Genomic DNA, 21725 nt, shown 5'->3' with positions numbered 1-21725 from the left:
TTCCCTTTCTTTTAGCTACTGCAACACAGCAAGAAGCAGACCCTGAGATTAGCACAGAAACGTTAAACAAATCGTCCCAGCCCAGCTCAAGCGTGCAGCCGACACCTACAGAGCCAGCCAGCACCCCGAAGGAGAAGGAAGGTTCAGCTGAGAAGAGCAAAGAGAGTGTTACAGTGAGTATTGGTCTGGCCACTTCCAACCAAAACACAGTATGAGAGTTCTGTGAAATCTGCCCCTGGGGCCTTCCCTGGACCAGCCAGGAACTGACCATCATTTGCATATTCAAAGAAGGTGCTTTGGGGAGTGAGGCAGGGAGTAACCCATTGGGTTTTTTCCTTCATCTTGGCAAAAATATCTCCTGTCCTCTGGGAACACCCTTTCCCCCTCACTCATTCCCAATACACCTTGTGTTGGCTTGACTCATCCTTCCAGCCAAAGGGGACTGGACCTCTTTCTCTCTCTCTCTCCAGGACCCATCAGTGTAGCTTCTGGTCTGGATCTTTCGATACAAGTTGCCTTCTGATAAGCAATACTGACTGCAGCACTTCCAAGCCCTTCTTGCCTGGGGGTTCAGAGGCCAAGCTCAAGACCTGCATTCAGATCAACTTCCTTATCACAACAGACTGCCACTAGGGTACCACAGTGGTCCATAACACAGCAATTCACCTGGATCTACAGCTAACGGAGCAGTGTGCAGTTACCAGATCCTCCATAGCAGCTACTCTGATAGTATTCAGTAGGCAAGGATGAGCAAATGCTCCAGTACAAGGGACTTAACATTGCATATATAGAAAATGTTTATAGAGAAGATTCTGCTTTCTAGGTAGGGCTTGACTATTAGCAATTTCAGCATCGTTTTTCTTCTGCCCTTGCAAGATTTATTATAAATGAAGAATTTTATGGGGGGGGCTGATCCTTCAAACCCTGACACATGATCCCCCACATCAGTAGGAGCCTTGTTGTATTTTAAAATATTAAAAGCAAACTAATTTTGTAGTATTGTGATTCCAGCATGATGTCTCATTGAGATAGTCCTATAGAATTGGGAAGCATAGTAAACTAGAGAGCTGTGTTCATTTCTCGACACTTTTGCTACTGTCTGGTGTTAGATCTCTGGGCTTGACTTGTCATCTAAGGGAGAAGCAGATTTGAAGAGGGGGAAAAAGGCTGTGCTGTTCCACCTGAATGCTCTGCTGAGGTCACTTAACCTCCAGCTCACTCCATGTCCATGTGCATTGCTTGTGGCAGCACAACCTTTGTATTACTGGGGAAATAAGGGACGGGGGAAAATCCATCTCCTAAGAAAAACTTTTGCCAGGGAAGATTCCAGTTACACAAATCTGGAACTTGCTTTTTCACATAGATGTTCTACCTGAAACATCATGCTGTGTACACTGATCATGTTCATAATCTGAGTTGTGTTTCATTAACCAAGTAGTAACCTGTGAATTCCTTAAGAGCCAAATTCTTAACACAAGCCAAACACCCAGCGTAAAGTTCGTGTTTTAGTGACAGCTAGGTGGAATTTCTGTAAAAGCTGAGACTTCTACTGAGGTTGCCTGTGCTGTCTCTGCAGATAGCAACAGGTGTGACAAGCAGCCAGCCTATAAAACTGGTCCAGGTACCGCAGACCACCACCTATATTCCAACTACTCAACCCACAATTGTAAGTACAACGTCATCATTTAAAGTCTGCAGTAGTTGCTGTTGCTGGCATTGCAATTGCTCAGTATTTCTGGGGGGCTGTCTCCATCTGCTGTTCTCTCAGGACATGAATTCACTGGTGTAGTCTCACCTTGCAGTGCAAAATGTCTTTATTTTGCTGTGCAACATTCCAGCCTTTCCTTTCATCCTTCCCTGGTGCGAGGATGAGGTGCGGTGGAGGCGCTGAGGACAGGCAGAGCTGTGCAGTGCTGTGTTAGGTGTGTGTCTGTTCATGTATATACTGGAGCACAGCATTATGTAAATAGAGCACATTTCTTTTGAATAGCTTCTGTCTGTGGTATCCTAAAGAGATTTAATGTAATTCTGAGCTATGCTTGATGTTCCTGGTGACATCTGAGTCACTACAGCAGAGCTGCACTGAGCAGCAGCGTGTCTGCACAATAGCACTAGGAGATGAGGAGGAATAGCACTGGAGTCAGGCCTGGTCTCTTCCACCATAACTCAAGGACACTCCAGTCCCCTAGTGACAGTCACAGGAGATGGGACAGAAGTGAGTTTGGTTTTTGTCTTTCCTGCACATTTTCCCAGCCTTTCAGCTGGCCATGCAGTGCTCACTGCAGAGCTGGCAGCTGAGCTGGCATTCTTCAGCCCAAAAGGAAAGGTGCTGCTGCTGCACTGCTGGCAGCCCAGCACACTGTCTGTGTTGGGTCAGCAGAGGAGCCTGTGTCTGGGTAGCTGCAGTCAGATCAGTTAGGATAGTAACTGTGTGCTAATTTAACAGTGCATCTTACTCACACTGATTAGGCCTGGCTTGCTACAGCAGTTGTCTTTGTCCTTGTGTACACACAGCCACATGTACATGTGTGCACAGCCCCCCAGCACACAGAGTCACACACACACACAAGTTCCTAGCCACTCTGTCCCACACAAGTGTCACTGCTCTCAGTGGGGATCAAGACTTTCACATTCCTTAGCAGCATTTTAATTTCTCTCAGCTGAGAGCACTGCACCTTCAGTGTTGGCCCCGAGTCGCTTGAACTGAATGGCAACTGAATAGCAACAAGGTTTGATATGTGGCACACATCAAAGGCATTGGGTTCCCAGTGAATAGCTGAGAGGTTGTGAGATCCTAAGGTGCTTCTGTGCAGCAGTCAGGAGAAGGGCAGTGACCCTCCTGGGTGTGTTGAGTTGTGGGACGCGGCCCCGGAGCCTTTATTTGTGCATGTTGAAACTTTGTACACATTGCATTGGCCTTGCACAGCTACAGACACCTCTGTACGCTCCTGACTGCACGTGCAATTGAAACGACTTTAAACCTCAGTGCATGTTTAATATGTATGCAAGATGTACATGTGTGTGGAACTGGCAGAGGTGCAAACTTTACCTCTCAGGGACTGATCTGAACACATTGAAGGGGTCTCGCACATTCCGTATCCCGCCCGCGGCGAGAACTGAAACGTCCTCACGTGTGATGTGTCTGCTTAAGAGGCAGCTGTGGCAGCCTGCATTTCCCCACCTGTGGTACTAACAGTGACTGACCTAAAGGGTTCAATTTGCACTTTGTGTTCAACTAGGAATTCCTTCCTCTGTACGACTTGCAGTGTATCTTCGGGGTGTCATCTGCACTGAGCCCTCCAGACACATCTGAAATCCTGACAGAATAGCAGCAGCCTTTTATTTAGCAAATTGGTTCCATGTTTGGTTTTTGTTCTCTCTGCAGTTAAAATGATGTAAAAATATGAATTCATGGTCTTTGCATTCCAGGCACTGGAATGAGCAGGCTTCTGGAAGGCACAGACTTTGTCCCAAAGGAGCTGATCAACACTCTAGGCTGTGCTCCATCTCAGGAGGGATACTCCAGTCGAATACCATTAAGACACTGATGTGGTTTCTTAACAGTGTGGGGGAACTTTGGGCTTCGGTGAACTTGTGTTTCTGCTTCCATGTTCTCTTGGAGTGTCACACTACCATCAGGGGGAAGATCTGAGCATCCTTTTCAGATTCCTCAAAAATCTCACTTCCTGTTCCTTCCACAACACGCTGTGAACTTGTTTGCTCACCAGTTGTGCACCCCTGGAGCTGGATCACAGCGCGCTGCTTCCACGGGCTGCCCGTTTCTAGACTTTCTCACGTGTGGGAGGAAGGTTACGATACAGACTTGAGATTCAATAAATCCTTTTCCAGATCTTCCAGAGTGATGTGACCTTGACCAGATTGTTTGACAGTCTTGTGCCTTTGTCCCCGCGTCTGTAGTCACCACCCCTAGAGATCTCCTGATCTCTAAGCTGTCGAGCTTAGAGCGCGTGAGCTGTGTGACGGACAGGAACACTTCTTCTCTATGAATGTTTTCACAGGGGGGGTGAGACAGCTCCCAGCAACCCTGATGGTTTTGTTACTGCTCTGTGCAGCCCTTGGCTTCAGGACTTTCCTGCTGAAGTGGATGTTCTTTGTTCTCTTCTCTGATTGAATGCATGGGAGGAGCTCCTCTTGGGGAACTAGATTTAAGCGATGTCTAACGAGAGTATCTCCAAACGAGGGTCTTTTTGTACTCAGTTTGATCTGTTAGAACTTTTGCAAATGACAAAGGATTTTCTTAGCCCTTTTTTCTCTACCCATGTGTTCATTTGGGGAAAGCACAGAACTGGATGGAATCATGAAATCCTCCCTCTCCAAGCACAGGCAGTGTGTGCAGCACCTGTAGGACCACCTCTCCCTGTAATTGCCTAGCAGCAGTCCTAACACAGGAAAACCCTTGGCTCTAGGGGAGTAAGACTCTTACTTTGTACCCTGGAGTGAGGTGACAGTGCAGTAACGAAGGTACTCACCTTGCACAGCACTGGAACTTGTGCTGGATCTTCCCTGGAAAAGAAACCTCTCTTTTTCTGTGGTCATGCTTCTGTGACCTGTGACATAACAATGTGTTTCTCTTGGTTTTAATCCACAGCCCATTCCTGTGGTGGTAAGTCCTTCTGCTGGGACAGTGGCAATGAGAGCTGGAGTTGACTATGTTCAGACCACAATGCCAGTCCAAGTACGAAGAGTCTAACTGCTAACAAGAAGTGTTTGCATTGGTGGAGTAAATAGATCATATAGAAATGTGAAAAACCAAACACAGTTCTTTGGATTAACCTCAAAAGGTTCAGACTTTAGCTTTGTGCCTGTGTACAAAGCATCACACTACATTCATGTAAAGCATTAGCGCTGGCTTAGGAGAGCTGAGGACAGGTAAGAGCCCTCTTAAATCTATGCTTCTGTTGTAAATAATGTACAATGTGTGGATGTCATTAGAGTCCCACCTCCTTTTTATATTTGTATTGACTTTAACTTATAAAGAGTGTTTGAAGGTGGAAAAGGAAGGTTGAACGCAGCCTTATCACAAGCTAACACTGAAAACTGCTCTTGGGAACCTGCAGTCAAGCATCAAACTAGCAGAACGATGAGAATCTGAACAACTTGATTTGCATTGGGATTGAATCAAATTGCTGCACTTTGAAACTCTGGAGAAGTTCTCTGAGCAGTCAGGTGCTGAAGGGTTCCTTCTTCAGTGAATTTTATTGGGCAAATCAATGACATTTCCAGTCTGAGGACCTGCAAGACACAGAGGTTCCCTTTGCTTCTCTGGTGACCAGACTGTGAAATTTCATCCTGTTTACAGGCTCAGATTAAGTTACAATTTCATTCAGTCCACTATCAGAACAGTTGTCAGTGTTGTGCCCTGCTGGGTGTAGCCTGGTTTCTGATCATTGGCACCAAGGACTCGAGAGAAGGCAAGTTTGTTCCTGTGCTTCACAGTTCGGTTTTCTTTTCATTAAATCCTCCAAAAGGACTTTGAACAAGACCTAGGCGTGGAGACAAAACGTGGATCAGAAAAGATGGACAAAGGACTTTTGGTGCTGGGCCAGAGCATGTATTATTTATATGATGGGGTTTCTGTTTTCCTGTAAGCATGAAGCAGTACGAGAGAAGTAGCCCATGAAATGCTGTCTGTTACACTTCTGCTGTCGTACCACTTTGTATGTCGCGTGAGCCGCAAAGCGTTGAACAAAGCGAAGGTGATGTCTGTATATGAGCAAGTCACTTGTATGATATCATTCCAGCCCACCCTGGTGTACATTTCAGTCATGTTGATTTCTCCCATTGTTTATAAAGAATGAGGTTTGTACAGTCTCCAGCTAGTACCCACAGTAGAAGGGGAAAAAGGATTAGAGGTGGGGAGGTGGGGGGTGGGGTGGGGGGGGGAGGGGGGTAACAAAAAAGGTGAGAACAGAATATTGGTGAGTTGCAGTTGTGTCCAAAATAGCCTAGCTGGCCTTATCTGTGAAGCATAATTGCTCTTAGCATATGGAAGTATTTTTTCACATTTTCTTTGTATAAAATTTGTATTAAACTTAAATATCTTTTTTGACACTGGTGTTTGGTTGTGACTGGCAGGTGGCACACGCGCTCCGCTTTGGGTTCCTCCGGTTTTCCAAGAGCCTTTCACGGGTTTTTAATTAAACTGTTTTAGAAGAACCTTCTGTGGTCCTGGATTTCCAGTTTTCCTTCCAGTCTGGATCAATGCTCACTTCTGCACAGGCTCCAGAGAGAATAGACTAGAATAGACAGGCTCCAGAGAGACTAGACTAGAATAGAATAGACTAGACCAGGTTGGAAGAGACCTTTAAGATCTTCGCGTCCAACCTATCATCCAACACCACCTAATCAACTAAACCATGCAACCAAGCACCCTATCAAGTCTCCTCCTGAAGACCTCCAGTGATGGTGACTCCACCAACTCCCCAGGCAGCCCATTCCAATGGGCAATCACTCTCTCTGTGTAGACTTTCTTCCTAACATCCAGTCTGAACCTCCCCTGGTGCAGCTTGAGACTGTGTCCTCGTGTTCTGGTGCTGGTTGCCTGGGAGAAGAGACCAACCCCCACCTTGCTACAACCTCCCTTCAGGTAGTTGCAGAGAGCAAGAAGGTCTCCCCTGAGCCTCCTCCAGGCTAAGCAACCCCAGCTCCCTCAGCCTCTCCTTATAGGGCTCATCTCGCTGAGGTTGGGAATCTTCTCTCAGATGTGTGGGACCTGGGAATCCAGGCCTGGGAGAAAGCAGAGCAGCATTGGCAGCCCCTTAACAAGGATCCATTGATGGGCAGAGCTCAGCAGCTTCCCCTTCCTCTCACAGCAGCAGCAGCAGCAGAGGTCCATTGCTTGCTGTCTGATGTTGATTCACTGTTGGGTTGGGATCCTGTTAGTGTGGGGGTCAGCAATGGGGACTTTGGGGCAAGTGTGGTTGTGGCCCTCTTAGGAGGGCATGGCTTGGGCAAGGCTGCTCTTGTGTCTATCAATTATCTGTTAAAGACACAGGGAGCTAATGACAGATCACTGCAGCCCCTGACCTCTGGGTCTTTAATCCATCAGGCCCAAGTCCCTCTGCCTCCTTACCCCGGCTTTATGAGGCACAGAGGCTCCTTTCTAAAATGATTGTGCACCTGAACTGAAGGCATTTTAGACGCTGTGAGATTTCTCTTCCCTTCTGAAAGCCTGATTCTGTACCTAATGCCCCTCTGGAGTCCCTGCACGCTGACAGCGTTGGCTCTGCTGTGCTCACCTTGCCTGCCCGATCTTGCTGAACTCTAAGACCCTGCTTTTTTAACTGACGCTCTGCAGATAGGAGTCTGTGACCCCGAATTCTGAAGGGGTCCTCACACCCTAGGGAGGGAAGGAGGGGGGCGCTGGGCATTGCTGCTCGACCCCAGGGATGGGAGGGGGGCGCTGGGGATCACTGCTCGGCGGCGCTGATCGCGGCGCTGCTGCCCTCGTGTGGTCGGACAGGAGAAGCTCAGCACAGGGAAAGGGCCCGAGCTCAGCCTCTCCTGCCCTACCCCCGGCCCTCACGGGAGGCTTTGCAACTTTTTTCAGTGCAATTCTCTGATTATTGACAGAGTGCTGCATTCTTACAGCAGGGGTGGGCTGTTTGTTGATGCCAGCTAATGCCTGTTACATCTGCTGCATGGCTGCTGCCTTTGGAGCCAGAGACTCTGATCAGTCTCTGGGATCTGGGATTCTGACTTTGTGTTTTAGTCTGCCCTAAAACCCTCTCCATGTCCTAATCACGAAGGGGTTTCCTGAGGTAGATACTTTTCGGCCGTAGGAGTAGGACTTGTGTCACACTTGTCATTCATGTAACCCTGTTTGGTCTCGACTGGCATATGGCAGGTGAGGGTAACAGTAAGTGTAAGGTATGGGTAAGTGCTCCTTGCTGCATCTCTCCAACACCTTGCTCCAGTGAGGCTCTGACCCTTCTGAGGTGAGCTGGGCCACAGTAAGCAGGAATGAGCAGGTTTGGAAGCAAATTAGAGACCTCCAGGCCCAGAGAATTGAGCTGTGACAGCAAGGGGAAAAGGCCACCTCTGCAGCCATGCTACAGCTGTGGCTTAAACAGGCACAGCTGTGGGCTCTGCCTGCCCTCTGAAGGACACCTTCCATTTGCTGAGCGCCCACATGGCTCTTTGCCCCACCAACAGACACAGGAGCTGGCCACAGCCTCCACTTGGCACCCGAGGGGCTCTGTTCAGAGTCTTTGCAGCCAAACCCCACCTTGAAACGGGGAGGATGCATTTTACAAGCAGCTCTAGAGCCAAGAGTGGTTTGGAGAGCAGAGAGCAGGTAAACTAGTCCCCCAAAATGTAAACACTTTTTTATTGAATGCCTTTCACTCATCACAAGGTACTTGTTCCTCACCCCCAAGCCCCAGATGCAGCATAAGGCACCGTGTAGACACATGCACAGTCCACGTACCACCTGTGTGAGATGTCAAAGCACAGCTGGAGCCCTCCCCAGCAGTACCATGTGTCCCTGGTAGCACTGTACACACCATCCTCTTCCCCAGGGCTTGCTCTGGAGAAATCAACCATTAATTTAGAATGACAAGACCCACCCTCCCCTCCCCACCCTACCCCACCCCCTCCCCTCCCCAGGAAGCCAGATTAAAAACACAGGTCGAGCTTAATACCAGAGTAATGAGATTAGTTCATAAATTAAACAAATACAAAAAGAAAATTAAAACAAAGGAGGAAAAAAAAACAACAAAACAACAAAACCAAACCAAAACAAATCAACAGTTTCATTTCCAGAAGGTCCCATGGGATGTGCAGAGACTCCTGACTGTGTCCTCTTCCCCTTTCAAAAGCAAGGAAACTGCCAAGCAGACCCAAGGCTGCAGTAAGTCTGCTCTTGGTGGCACAAGGCAGCTCCAGCTCCGTGCCTCCAGCTGTAGCCAGCGAGTTAGCTGAAGGCTTCTCCTCTGTCCAAAGGAAGGACCACTTGGGACAATGTTCTTTGGCTGCAGGTTCTGAAAGGATTCCACTGAAAGGGTTCTCCTTCAAAAAAAGGAAAAACTGCAGTTGCTGGGGGGTGGTTTTTGTACTAAGAAAATGTTGAGGACTAGGTGGACCCCAGGGAACAGTTTGAGTGAAGCCCTCACAGTGCTCAGGCGTTGGGGTCTGCTACAAGTATTCAAGTTCCAAGGCGTGCCGAAGAGCTTCCAGGTCAGCATGGCAGGAGATTCTCCAGAAGGGCATGTTGTGCTAGAGGGAAACCAAGAGAGAGGAGGGTGAGGGCTGGGTTAACACTGAGAGCAACACAACTTTCTGAGTTTGCATCCTCAGCAACAGAGCTTTGGACTTGGGCCACCAGGCTGTCACAGGCAAGGGGGCTCACCAGAGAGAGGAAGGGAGTGGGAAGTGTAGAGAGGAAGGCAGCTCCACAATTCTGCAGTGTCCTGCTCCAGAGGGGATGGAGGCTGCAGGCTGCCTTTCTGACCTTGACTCCCTTCCCTCCCACCCCCCCATTAATTAGAAACAACTTCAGGTGTTGTCAGTGCTTCACAGACAAAGCTTAGCTGCTACAAAAAGCAGTTAGTAAGACTTATTAAAATGTAAACGAACAAAATGCCCCCCAGGGAAACCCATTCTTAACCATTCCCTTCCCAAGCCACCTGTAGCAGTGGCTTGAGTCCTGGAGATGCAGGAACTGGCTCATTGCTCAGATCAGTTATTCACTTAGCTGTGATATGCTGTAGGGCAGCCTGTTCCCCCCCCAGACTGCCTCACTCCTGGTTTTGAGGCTCTCTTGTATTCTTCTCCTGCCTCCCTGCTTGTCAATTCACATTTATTGTGATACAGCTGAAGTCCAAGTTCTAACCAGCCAGCTCCACCTGAAATCTGGCCAGGTCAGGTACCTGTGACCTGCTCCATCACCCTCAGACCATCCTGGCTGATCTGGAAACTGAGCAGCCCCTGGGAAAACAAGACTTGCATCTGACAGAGGGCAAAGTACCAACTGCTTGATGTGCTGTTGACCAAAAGCAGTTCAGTGATGTGGGGGACCTGGAACTGTCACCTGCTAAGGTACAACCAGGTCTCTGAAGGCTCTGTCCGAACCAGGTTGCTCTGCAGTCATGAGCAGCAGCTGCAGAACCTGTGGCTGCTTGCAAAGAGGCAACTTCAAAATAATGACACCTTGCTTTTAGAGTTGAACACAGACAACTGTCCCTGGTGTGCTCTGCCAAGACTGGGATTAGAGCTGGATTAATTTCTCCTCCAAAAACAATTCAAGCACTTTTGCACTTCAAATTTGACAGCATCAGGGCTTGTGGTTTGCTTTGCTTCCTCCCAGCTGCTGCTCTCTGTACAGCCAGAGCTCTGTGTGCAGTGTCAAACCCAGGGAAAGCCTCCACTGACAGAGCTTGCTCCTCCCAGCACAGCAATAAACTTTCTGGGCATTTTCTCACTGTAAGCATCCAGCTTCTGATGAACAGCTTAGGCTAAGCTTGGGAGAGCATGGATGGCTCTGAAGAGAGATGTTCCAAGTCTGGAAAAAACCACTGCAGTGCTCCCAGGTGTTTTATTTGCAGTGTCTGCCTACAGCCCTCTAATGTTTAACCATGACTGGAACTCCCCCCTGGTCTGCTGCCTATCAGACACTGCCACTGTTTCCTTCAGGCTGTTTAACTGTTTGTGTAGAGACAGCAAACAGACACCTGAAACAACTGGAATCCACTGCTCTGCAATTTCACTGTAAGGGGAAAAGTTACTTCCTTTTCCCTCCCCCTTCCCTGGTTGTTATTAAACCCTCTCCATTAAATGATCTGTTTTTCTTGGCCTCCCAGCCACTCCTGTTCAGCACCTACAGCTGTGTCCCTCCCCAGACAGGTGAGGAAAACTCACCCCCTGAAATAGAGATGCTGTCAGTGCTGCCCCAAGACAGGGAAAGGCTCTACCTCTTCCCTGCCCTTTCTGTGTCCCCAAAGCTCAGGTGTGTGGCAGCCTTGAGTGATGATTGTCATCCATCAAAGCAGGTGACAGCCCAGCAAAGAATGTGCTCTGCTAATGGGAGAGCTGCTTAGGCCAGGAGACACAAGCAAGAGGGCTCTTGAAACCCTGGCACAGAAGATTGCTGAACCCTTCCCAGAGCCAGAGAGCCCTTGCAGCCTTTGATGCTGCCATGGTCACTGACCCAGTGCCTTTGAAATATGGCACAGGGATGTCAAAAGCAGCAGGCTATCATCCCTTCATTCCCAATCCTGCGTTTTGGACTCTTCTCTACAGCTCCTTAACCCCTCATGAACTGGGGAACCCTCTGCAGATTTAGCTAGGTGGACACAGGTGTTGCTGCACTACAAAAGAGGTTCCTGCTGCTTTGAAGATGGCCTGAGATACAATTCAAGGGACAGCACACAAGCCTGTTACCTTATTTGAGAGATCCCTTTGTTCCTGGGCTTGTGCACCCAGTGAGCTCAAATCTGCTTGGAACGTCTGCAGGATCTCCACTCAGAACTGAGGGGTCAGGTCCTGCAGCACAGGGTTCAGCTGCCCAGCTGAGTTCCTCTGATGTCATAGTTTGTACATCACTGAGCTCCCACTCTCTGCCTGTTGCAAACCAAGCAGCTCGCTGAAGGCAGGACTCATGCAGTCAGTGCCTGTGTCTCAGCAAATGCATCTCAAGAGTAGTTCTGCAGTCACATCAGGAGCACAAGACCCAGAAGGCATAAAGACATCTTGCAGAGAATGCTTGCTAGTAACAAATTGTGCTCCTGGCCCTGGAAAGCCAAAGCCATGGAGTCCAGGCAGGTTTCTCCTCTGAAGTTTAGGAAGTGAAAAGTGTGGCTGTGCAATTCTCCTGTTGTACAGCTCAGGTGATGCACCTGACTGCTTCCCTCTGGGTCTGTGTTGTTTCTCTCCATGCTTCTGCAGCTCCTCCACTGAAACCCCACAGGTATGGCAGAAGGGATTCCTGGCTCTATCTCTAGTGCCTTCCCCACAGAGTCACTGTAAGCAGCTTTGGTCTTCTCAGGTTTTGCTTTTATCTCTTCCAGGCTCTGGGGTTTCAGCTTCTCTCCTCTCCCAGTCCAATCAAAACAAAGCACCTTCAGCTGGCCCCTAAAACTCCAGTTCTCATTGCCCAGACAGTGCACTGTGGACACTAATGAGTGGAGGGCTCAGCTGGATGCACAGGTTGGACCCTTTCATTCTTCCCATGGCTGCCAATGCCAGGGGACCACATCTGTGCAGGGGCATGAAACAGTACCTAAGGATACTGCTGCTTTGGCAGCTTCTGCTCTGTCTGGTCCCTCCTTCTAACTTCACTTGTAAATTTAATGCCAGTGGTCCATCAGTCATTGATGAAGGCAGCAATCAGTACCAGGCCCTTGGGGACTCACTCCAGTGATGTCACACCCTAAGAACTGAAGGAGTCAGCAATACAGGGGTGGAGCTGTGCATGTTCTAACCAGTCATTCAAAACTCATCCCAGTAACCTGGCATTTCCACAAGCAACCCTTCACCCTGCTGGCTCACCTGGGATCACACACACTGGGCTTTTCCTTTTCATGGGTTTAAAGAAACCTTTATTAAGTAAGAATGATTCCTGGGAGGTGTGACACAGCCACTGCCTGACAGCTGCCCAGGCTGGGCCTTTACAGCACAAAACTTCTCACAAGCCTGCTAAGTGTTTTGCACAAGAAGGAAATGAGACCAACTGTAAACTGTTCACATGGAGGGAGCTTCATTAATGCTTAAGTAAAGACAGGGTCATGGAAATGAAAACCTGGAGGAATCCATGGCATCCACAAACTGTACCTTTTTTGCTCCCTGTTCCTCTTCAACACCATCTCCTATTACAATGTACACGGCTTTCCTCCCAAACCTCTGCATTATCCTTTCAAAGCAGCTCTCCTTCCCTGAGCAACAGAAGGAAAAACACATTTGAGCTGGACACATAGGATCATAGAATCAATAAGGTTGCAAAAGACCTCAAAGATCATCAAGTCCAACCTATCACCCAACACCTCATGACTACTAAACCATGGCTCCAAGTGCCACATCCAGTCCCCTCTTGAACACCTCCAGGGATGGTGACTCCACCACCTCCCTGGGCAGCACATTCCAAAGGCTAACAACTCTCTCAGTGAAGAACTTTCTCCTTACCTCCATCCTAAACTTCCCTTGGTGCAGCTTGAGACTGTGTCCTCTTGTTCTGGTGCTGGTTGCCTGGGAGAAGAGACCAACCCCCTCCTGGCTACAACCTCCCTTCAGGTAGTTGTAGAGAGCAATAAGGTCTCCCCTGAGCCTCCTTTTCTCCAGGCTAACCAATCCCAGCTCCCTCAGCCTCTCCTCACAGGGCTGTGCTCAAGGCCTCTCCCCAGCCTTGTTGCCCTTCTCTGGACACATTCCAGAGTCTCAAGGTAGGGCTGGTGTTAGGTACTAGAAGTGGTGTTGGGACCCAGCTGAATTTGCTGCCACATTCCTCATTGTCTTTAGAAACCAGAACCTAACTGAATCTTATCTGAGGTTGATTCTCTCCATCTCAGGCCAGTTTCTAGCATTTCCAGCCAAGGACTTCCACATGCTGCCAGTTTTCCACAAGCTTTGTGACTTGGATGCACTGCTTAGAGTGGCCACTGGGGGAGTGGTGTGACACACTCGTGGCACCCAGGTCCAAGAGTCCTCTCCTGTTCCTTCCAGTTGCAGTCAAAACATGACAATACCATCCTCAGAGGTTCAAACACTTGTACCAGAAAGAACAGGGAAAAAAAATAAGCCCTGCCTCTATTTATAACTCACAGGGCTTCACAAAGCTTGTTGAGGACACTGAACCCCTCTGCAGGATCCAAACAGGGGTGGTTTTGTCTGTAACAGCTCCAAGCAGAGCAGCTTCCTCCTGGCTGGGTGCAGCTGAACATCCTACATGCAGCAGATGCTCCACAGGGTGAGTGTTTTTCAGGCTCACTCACCATGGAGACACTTGGGAGGCCTTTGATGTGTTTTTTTGGCAGCCTGTACTAGGTGAAGTGTGGGCAGTCAGGATGTGAGTTAGGGAATGTGTAAACATGGAGCTGAAAATAGAGCTCATAGCCTGCCTGTTGTGACTGGGGGGATGGATGTGCCTGATGTGGGACACAACCTCAGTGTGTCTTTGGTGAGGCCTGAGTTAAGCTGCTCTTACCTGTTTTTGTTGCACTGTAAATGTTCTCAATGGGGAAGACAGTGCCCAGTCCGTAGAGAAGCACTTTGGCCAGAGCTGGGATGAGCTGAGTTGTTGTGACCAACACATTCACACAGTTAGGCCTAGGAAACAAGAGTCAGAAGAGACCAATCTGTGCTTCCTGCTTCTGCTCTGGGCTGAGAGATGGCAGGAAGCAAACCCTGTCTTGCAATTGGAAGTTCCCAAGCTGTTGGGAGATGCCACAGCTAGAGACAGATCATGTCTGCCACAGCTAGAGACAGATCATGTCAGTACTGCTAATGTCTTCTTACTGGCTTGGCAGAAAGAAGCACACACACAAGCAGCAGTGATGCAGCCTCACTGCATGGGGGCCAGGATCTCCTTTGCAGGAATTCAAACACAAGGTAGGAATGCCTACACTGGGTGCTTTGAGTGAACATGGCCAGGGATGGAAGGGCCCTTTGCTCCCTGCTCTTGGAAAGCTGCTCACATGAGGAGTGTGCCACAGATGAGAAGCCAGTTCAGCACCTCAGGCTCAGTCCAGCCCCTGATAACCCAAGTCTGGCAGACATGTGCAGCTTGGCCTCCTGCAGGTTGGCCAGCAAAGTGCTGTAGATGTGATTTGACTTGTTTAGGGGTGGGGAGAAGCAAAGGAGATCCTGGACCAAGCCTGCAGGCGATTCTTTAAGCTGCTCTTACCGGGAGTGTATCAAATTCAGCGCCTTCAGAGCGTGTGTGAGCCAGAGATCAGTCAGTGCTTCAAGTTCTGCTCTCAGCTGCAGCCAGGTTTCCCTCTTAGGAGCTCCTATTAAACCTGTAGGCAGGGAAAGCATCTTTTCAGAAGCACAGAAAGGGAGTCCCATGGCTTTGTGTTAGAATGCAAAGGGCTCCTGCCTGTGTCCTGAACCCTGTCTCTGCCACTGCCCTTCTCCTGGCCCCAGTGCAGGCTGCTTCCCATTGCCCACTTCCACGTTACTCCAAGGCTCTGCCCTGAGGTGCAGGAGGCCCAGCTGCATCACCCTGCTGTGCTGCTCAGCTCAGCCTCCTTCCTCTCCAGCAGAATGGCATCAGCCTCCTGCACACTGCAGGGCCACACCTCTCCTGGAGTTAGCATTAAGCTTGCCTGGGAAGTGAGTGAAAGGACAGAAGAGCTGTGCATAGCAGGTGGTGGCCTCAGCTGAGAGACACCTGAAGCCAGGATGGTTTTGTTTCTGCTGAAAAGCTATCCATGGTTTCCAGCACATGTGGCAAAGGGACTCCTCCAACCAAAAAGGAAAGTGATAAAGAAGAGCTTTGCTTCTTCCTCCTTCTAGTCAGAGACCTGGCACTGATGTGCTAAAAAAGTAGCAGACCAGCCTGTTGGAAGAAGATAGTGTTGGGTGATAGGTTGGACTCGATGATCTCAAAGGTCTCTTTGAACCTGGTCTGGTCTATTCTATTCTATTCTATTCTATTCCATTCCATTCCATTCCATTCCATTCTGCCTGGAGCTAGCTGAGCTGAAGAAACCCAGGGCATCCTGCATCTAGTGGTACTGTTTTGGGGGAGTGAAAATCAAATCACTGTGATACAAAAATGCTTTCAGACAGACAGAAATGCTTTCCCCTGTCAGGGGGGTGGAAAAGGGCATGTTCAGCTTTGAACTGTTTCCTTGCTGACTAAATGCTCTGGAACGTTGGAGAGGGTTGCTCTCTTGCCAAAACAAAGCCCCACAATTGGACTTGGGTCCTTCTCAAACCACTCCCCCAGGTGTGTTAGCAAATGCTGGGCGGGATTCAGGGATGACTGCTGGAACGCTTGCCCAGCAAAGTGTTCTTACCATGCTGCTCTCTACACCTCCTCCACAGATGTCCCTAGCAGGGTCAGGAGGATGTAGAAGACACAAGGCAGGCTGGCTGGCTGCCCACAGGCACTCACCCCCCACGTTGTTCCTGTAGGTGTTGTAGAGCTCCTTGACGCGCCGGTAGCGGAACGCCAGCTTCCGCATCCAGTCCACGCCGCCGTGCACGCCCGAGCCCAGGCACAGGCTGGCGCTGGCGCTGGAGCTGTGGAAGCCATCCGCAGAGAAGTTGTAGGTGCTGGGGAGGGGGAGGCAAGGGGAGAGCTCAGCGGCAGGGCAGGCTGCAGAGTGCCCGAGGGGAGCAGGAGGGGTGGAGGCAGGTGGCAGCAGAGGTCCCCGCAGGGCATCTCCTGTGCAGCCACTGCTATGGAGCCAGACACTGCCCTCCTGTGAGCACAGCACAGCTCACCCAGCCAGCTTCAGGGCCTCTGGACCACAGCACACCTGAGTGTCCTCACCTGCTGCCAAGGTGACTGAGAAATACCTACATCCTAAAGGAGGAAATCCTGGGGCTACCTTTGCGGCTCGGCTGTTCAGCTGAGGTGCACAAATGTGGAGCCAAAGGCCCTCAATACAGACACCCCAGTGCACCCAGATCTGTGCACAGCTGTTCAGGCTCTGAACAGGCAGCAGAGCAAGAAAAAAAGAGGAGCCTTAACTGCCTGCAGGTCTCAGGCTGAGCTGTGCTGGAAAAGGGCAGCTACAGCTCATGGGGCACAGCTGGCTGGGTCAGGCCGCCAGTCACTGGACTGGGACAAACTGGGCTTGAACCAGAGCAAGGGTTAGTGACTGAGACCTACCCATCTCAACTGCAGCCTGAAGTTAGCCGAGTCTGTGATGCTTCTGACACCTCACTGGGAGAGCAGCCCAGTAGCTTGGCTACTGACATCCCCTTCTAGAAAGCCCTGATGGCACTGTGTTCTGAATTAGAGCATCCAGGTGGCAGCTGCAGCCAGCTCAGCCTCGCTGCACACACAGGCGAGCCCTGGGCAGCTGAGGAGTGGTTTTGAAACAAGAGAACCCACTCAGGCAGGGGCATTTCAGTGTTCAGGATAAGCTGTCAGCATGCAGATCTTTATCTCACTCCTAGTGCACTGGCTGAGATAAAGCACAAATTAATGTCTGAGTGCCTGCACAGGTGTCCAGACTCACCTGCTTGCAGGCCACTGGAGCCAAAGGCCTTCAATACAGACACCTCAGTGCACTGCACAGCACAAACTAGTGTCTCAGCTGCCACCAAAAGCCTTGCAGCTATTCTCTGCAGAAGGAAAAGTCTCTTCCCTAAAACACTTCACTGTTTTAATGCTGCTTCTGCACCAGTTTGCCATCATGACCAGCCATGCAAACACAAATTACACAACTGTCTGAGCTCTGCACCTTTCATTCCTCTGCCAATTGCCACAAGTCTGCAGGAAACACTCTGTGACAGGTAGATGCAGTTGTACAGCAGAGGTTTTTATGTAGCTGCTGATCTAACTCACACAGTACAATGTTTGGTGCTGCTTGGGTACAAGTGTCTACCAGTGACAAGACTCTGGTGTAGCAAGGTCCATAACCTGCCCTGCTAAACCCATTCATGACAGATTGAGCAGTAAGAAACCTTTCAATCTGGTTTTGAAGTACTTTTGCCACACCTCTGCCAGCTGGCTGGGCTATGCCGTGGCAGACACTAGCGAGGTCTGCCTGGAATTCAGCCTGATTTCCAGAGCAGCAAAAAGCTCAGGGCATGACAGGAGGCACAGGCATATTAATGTGAGAAAGGGGACTCTGCTTCTGTGTGCTTTGTAAATGCAGACAGCATGGAGCCAGGGAGGGGAGAGGGCACAGGCTGACAATGTTGTTTTACATCACTGACCAGCCCCCTGCTGTTTTCAAACAGCTGGGGACTACCTGACCTGCAGCTTCCAGCCTGGAGATCCCCTACCTTAGATCTTGGCCGTTATCATCTGAGGATACATCATCTATGTGGATCTGGTCACAGTCCTGAGGAGAGCATGGAAAAAGAGACAGCAGTAAGTAGATGCTTTGAAAAACGTTGAAAGACTGTAATGAAAAACGACTTTTGAGGGCAGTGTGAAGCAGATCAAATCTCACATGTTGCTAGCATTGTCTGGCACAGTCGAGCCAGGGAGCTGTTAGAACCAAGCAACACAGCACTTCCACAAAATGTGAGCAGACAGAGTGTGTGTGAGGGAGATCTGCTGCTGTCTAAGGGCACAACAGCTCTGGAATGACACAGTAAGTGCAGCTCCTTCCTATGCAGGCAGGAGGGACAGATGCTTGTGTTCCAGCCAGGAAAACTGAGTGTTTTAATCTGTGTGTGCATGATAAGGCAGAGGTTTGGCAGCCCTACCCCCGGTGAGAGTACTGCTTTGAACAGAAGGTGCATGCCCACTTCATTACAAGAGAAGATCTGTCCCAAAGCAATCATAGTATCATAGTATCATAGTATCATTCAGGGTTGGAAGGGACCACAAGGATCATCTAGTTCCAACCCCCCTGAGGGGGCTGAGCTTCCTTTGTGAAGCTGGGAAGCTGGGCTGAGGCACTGAATGTGGCACCCTGTCATATCCCCAGCCACAGAGGGAGGTAAGGAACAATGTGTGTCAGTAATGAAGAGACCTATGCACAGGACACTGCAGCAGAATCCTGCAGGAAGTATGAACTCTGTCTAGAGCTTATCTCCCAAAATTCTTCATTCATGGAATGGTGGAGGCCCTGCCTCAAAAATGTGAGAAATGTTCTTTCCTTTCTTTCTTTAAGATTAGAAAGAGAAAATTCAGAAAGCTTCTCCCACAACCTTCAACCTCCTTTCTCCATGACCCTTGCAGGTAGAAACACACCAGGAAGCCCTGAAGCTGATGAACTCTGTCCCTTGTTCTGGTTGGTTTTTTTTCAGCAGAGGTAAAAGCAGTTGGTACAAGGCCCTGAAGAGAACAGCTGAGCCACCCCAGGTACAGCTACTCTCCAGCACCTCAGTGTTCTGCAAACCCCAGAGTCTGCCTTGCCTCCCTCACACAGCTGGGAGTTTCATGAATTACTTTAAACCAGGCTCTTTGAAAAACCCCAAGACTCCCACCACAAGTAACCAGACCTGCCAGCAGTGACACAGTGTCACACATACTTCTTGTCTTTGACACTGAGATCTTCTGCAGTGGTTGTTTTAGGTAATTCTCAACAAGACAGAGGATCTTAGCTGCTTCTTGTCTCTTACCAACCTGTCACTGGGGAGTAGAGCTCTGTGTGTAACCGGAGTGAAGCAGCTGAACGGCAGATCTCTGCTGGCATCTCTCTCTCCTCCACCCCCATCCTTTTCTGAGCACCCCTCCCTCCCAGTAGCTGTTGTGAGCCCTGCTGGGATAATGCTGCTGCAGCCCAGTCCACTCCAGCTGTATGCTGTGGGGCGTTGAGTCAGGGCAGAGGCATTTGTGCAGGAATCTGTTTTCCTCATCTGTGGATGAATTGTTCTGTACACTGAGGTGTGACAACAGCAGCTATCACATTTCTAACTTCATAAAGCACTATGACACTTGGGGAGACACTACCTCATAGTCCACTGGCTGAGCCTATCATGTTACTGGGTGACACAGAGGGAAGCTGGTCAAAGCAAGAATGTGGGCCCTGTTTTACTACTTGGTTGTGAGACCAATTTTTCATTCTTGCAGAGCTTCCTTGAAATCCTAGGGAGTGTAGAGTCGAGGCAGGAGAGCTGGGCTGCTGCAAAGGAGCTCCTGAGGATTCAAACAGTCTGCAGTGGGGACACCTCCCAGTTTTCACTCCTGCTGCCTCTCTAAAACAATACTCTATGATCTCAGAGGTGTATGATGTGTGGCACATGCAGCCTGTTACTGTGGAAGGCCTCAGCCAACCCTCACAGCTCCTGGAGCTGACCTGCTTTTTCTCTTCTGGTATCTCTAGGTCAGCCTGTGCCACACAACCTGCCTCCAGCTGGGACCAGACCCCTGTATCCATACTTAAAGGAGTCTGAGCTAATGCAGCTTTGGCAATGTACTGCAGGCTTAGAGAAAGCCAGGAGGGGGTTGGTCTCTTCTCCCAGGCACCCAGGACCAGAACAAGAGGACACAGTCTCAAGCTGCACCAGGGGAAGTTTAGCCTCGAGGTGAGGAGAAAGTTCTTCCCAGAGAGAGTTGTTAGCCATTGGAATGTGCTGCCCAAGGAGGTGGTGGAGTCACCATCCCTGGAGGTGTTCAAGAGGGGATTGGATGTGGCACTTGGTGCCATGGTTTAGTCATGAGGTCTGTGGTGACAGGTTGGACTCGATGGTCTTTGAGGTCTCTTCCAACCTTGGTGACTCTGTGAAAGCTTTTGCTGCCTTCTTGTGCAACACAAGCTGTTCCTGAGGGGCATGGAGAGGCTCCTGGAGCTCCTTCTGAACCTCTCAGGTATGTCTCATGGACATATGAAAACAAGTTAGGAATGCACAGATTGTCCACTTGTGTATCAGGACTATGACAGAGATTTTTAAACATCTCATGGATTCATTGATCAGTGGAATCTGCATCCCTCCTTAGGCAGGAGATTAACAGCTCCCAGAACACAGAACCTCCAACCTGAGAGGCAGTAGCTTAGAAGCATGCCAGACCCCTGGTTTGTTAAGTCCTCAGCCCCTTGTCAGTCCTCCTGTTTCCCAGGGTGATAGACAATAGTATCTCCTGTGGCACCGGGGTGGAAGGTGCTGTTTTTCAGCCTGCATCACAGTGTAAACAAAAGGCACCTGGGAGAAAAAGCAGAATCCTGGAACCCCAGAGACTGTGTTTTAACTGCAGTGGAACCTTGGGCAACTCCCTTTCTCCCCAGCTTCCAAAAGGGGAACAGAGTGAGGATGCCTCCTTTCAAGTGAACGTCTGCTGCCATTCTGCAGTGTGCTCAGAGTTCTCTGCACACAACTGCTGCCACAGCCTGCACTGCACATGTCACACCTACAGGCCTGCACTTCCAGAACAGGGCAGTGCTTGTGCCACTGCATGCCCTGGAAGGGCAACACACCAACTGCCTTGGGCAAGGGTGGAGGTCTGGGTCCTGCTACAGGGCCAGCACACCTCGAAGTGGAATCGTGGACCTCCCTCCCTGCCCTCAATCAGCTGGGAAAAGAGTCCAGCTTCAAAGATGTGCAACTGAAGAGTTAACCAGCTGACAGAATCTCTTCCTGTAAAAAGACCAAAGTGCTAGGAGGAGCCCAGGTCTAAGGCTCCCCCAGCCCTGGGGACCTGTGATCAGCCTCCTCCCATACAAGCAGCCTGAGGTTTGGGGTGAGTCAAATGGGAAACTGGCCTCTCCACTAGGCTGCAGCATGAGGAGAGGTGGGGTGAAGCAGGTTGTCTGAATGGATCTCCTGGATCACCTTTTCACACAGCCAAGATTCCCACTCCTGAGCATAGTGGGAAAAAGGTACCCAGAAAATGCAGCCAGGAAGCAGCTGCCTGAACCCCAGCTGGGTGAACTCTGAAGCCAGCTGAAGCCCTGGCTGGCAGCAGAGTCTCAGAATCCCTTTTTTTTTATATAGAAAAAAAGGAATATTGCAGCTCAGGCTCCTCATAGTCAGAATTTGAAGCCAGTTTTTTGCTGTGATGCGAGATGACATCCTCATCAGGCTAAGAAGGATCCCACAGCTTTCCTAGGGGCTGAGCAAATCCTTGCTGTATCTGTGGTCAGATGAGGTACTTCTGGGCATACTTCAAAAGGGCTTCACACCCTGGCAGCACCTTCTGC

General features: G+C 49.8%; 2 protein-coding genes across 16 annotated transcripts in view; one reads left to right on the top strand and one right to left on the bottom strand.

Moving 5' to 3' along the window:
- The window catches only part of ZMYND8 (zinc finger MYND-type containing 8), a 66877-nt gene extending 60995 nt beyond the window's left edge, over positions 1–5882 (top strand). For 6 of the 10 annotated variants that reach the window (XM_068149817.1, XM_068149823.1, XM_068149824.1 and 3 more), the window contains 2 exons: positions 16–173; positions 1577–1876. In XM_068149817.1, coding sequence (XP_068005918.1) covers positions 16–173; positions 1577–1789 — 371 coding nt within the window. In that variant the 3' untranslated portion in view covers positions 1790–1876. Of the gene's footprint in view, positions 1–15; positions 174–470; positions 997–1576; positions 1877–3429 lie in introns of those variants that run through there. The other 4 variants (XM_068149818.1, XM_068149825.1, XM_068149826.1 and 1 more) reach the window with 4 other exon arrangements.
- Positions 5883–8660: 2778 nt separating this feature from the next.
- Positions 8661–21725, bottom strand: part of EYA2 (EYA transcriptional coactivator and phosphatase 2) — a 120344-nt gene continuing 107279 nt past the window's right edge. For all 6 annotated transcript variants that reach the window (XM_068149815.1, XM_068149814.1, XM_068149816.1 and 3 more), the window contains 6 exons: positions 17920–17978; positions 16073–16233; positions 14855–14969; positions 14156–14277; positions 12790–12890; positions 8661–9237 (listed from right to left, as the gene is read on the bottom strand). In XM_068149815.1, coding sequence (XP_068005916.1) covers positions 9157–9237; positions 12790–12890; positions 14156–14277; positions 14855–14969; positions 16073–16233; positions 17920–17978 — 639 coding nt within the window. In that variant the 3' untranslated portion in view covers positions 8661–9156. The remainder of the gene's footprint in view (positions 9238–12789; positions 12891–14155; positions 14278–14854; positions 14970–16072; positions 16234–17919; positions 17979–21725) is intronic.

Source organism: Melanerpes formicivorus, unplaced genomic scaffold (assembly GCF_026170545.1).
Source record: "Melanerpes formicivorus ecotype bairdi unplaced genomic scaffold, bMelFor1.0.p_v2 SCAF_19, whole genome shotgun sequence".
Lineage (NCBI taxonomy): Eukaryota > Metazoa > Chordata > Aves > Piciformes > Picidae > Melanerpes > Melanerpes formicivorus.
Note: the sequence above shows the minus strand (reverse complement) of the source record. Positions and strands in the feature narration are given on the sequence as shown.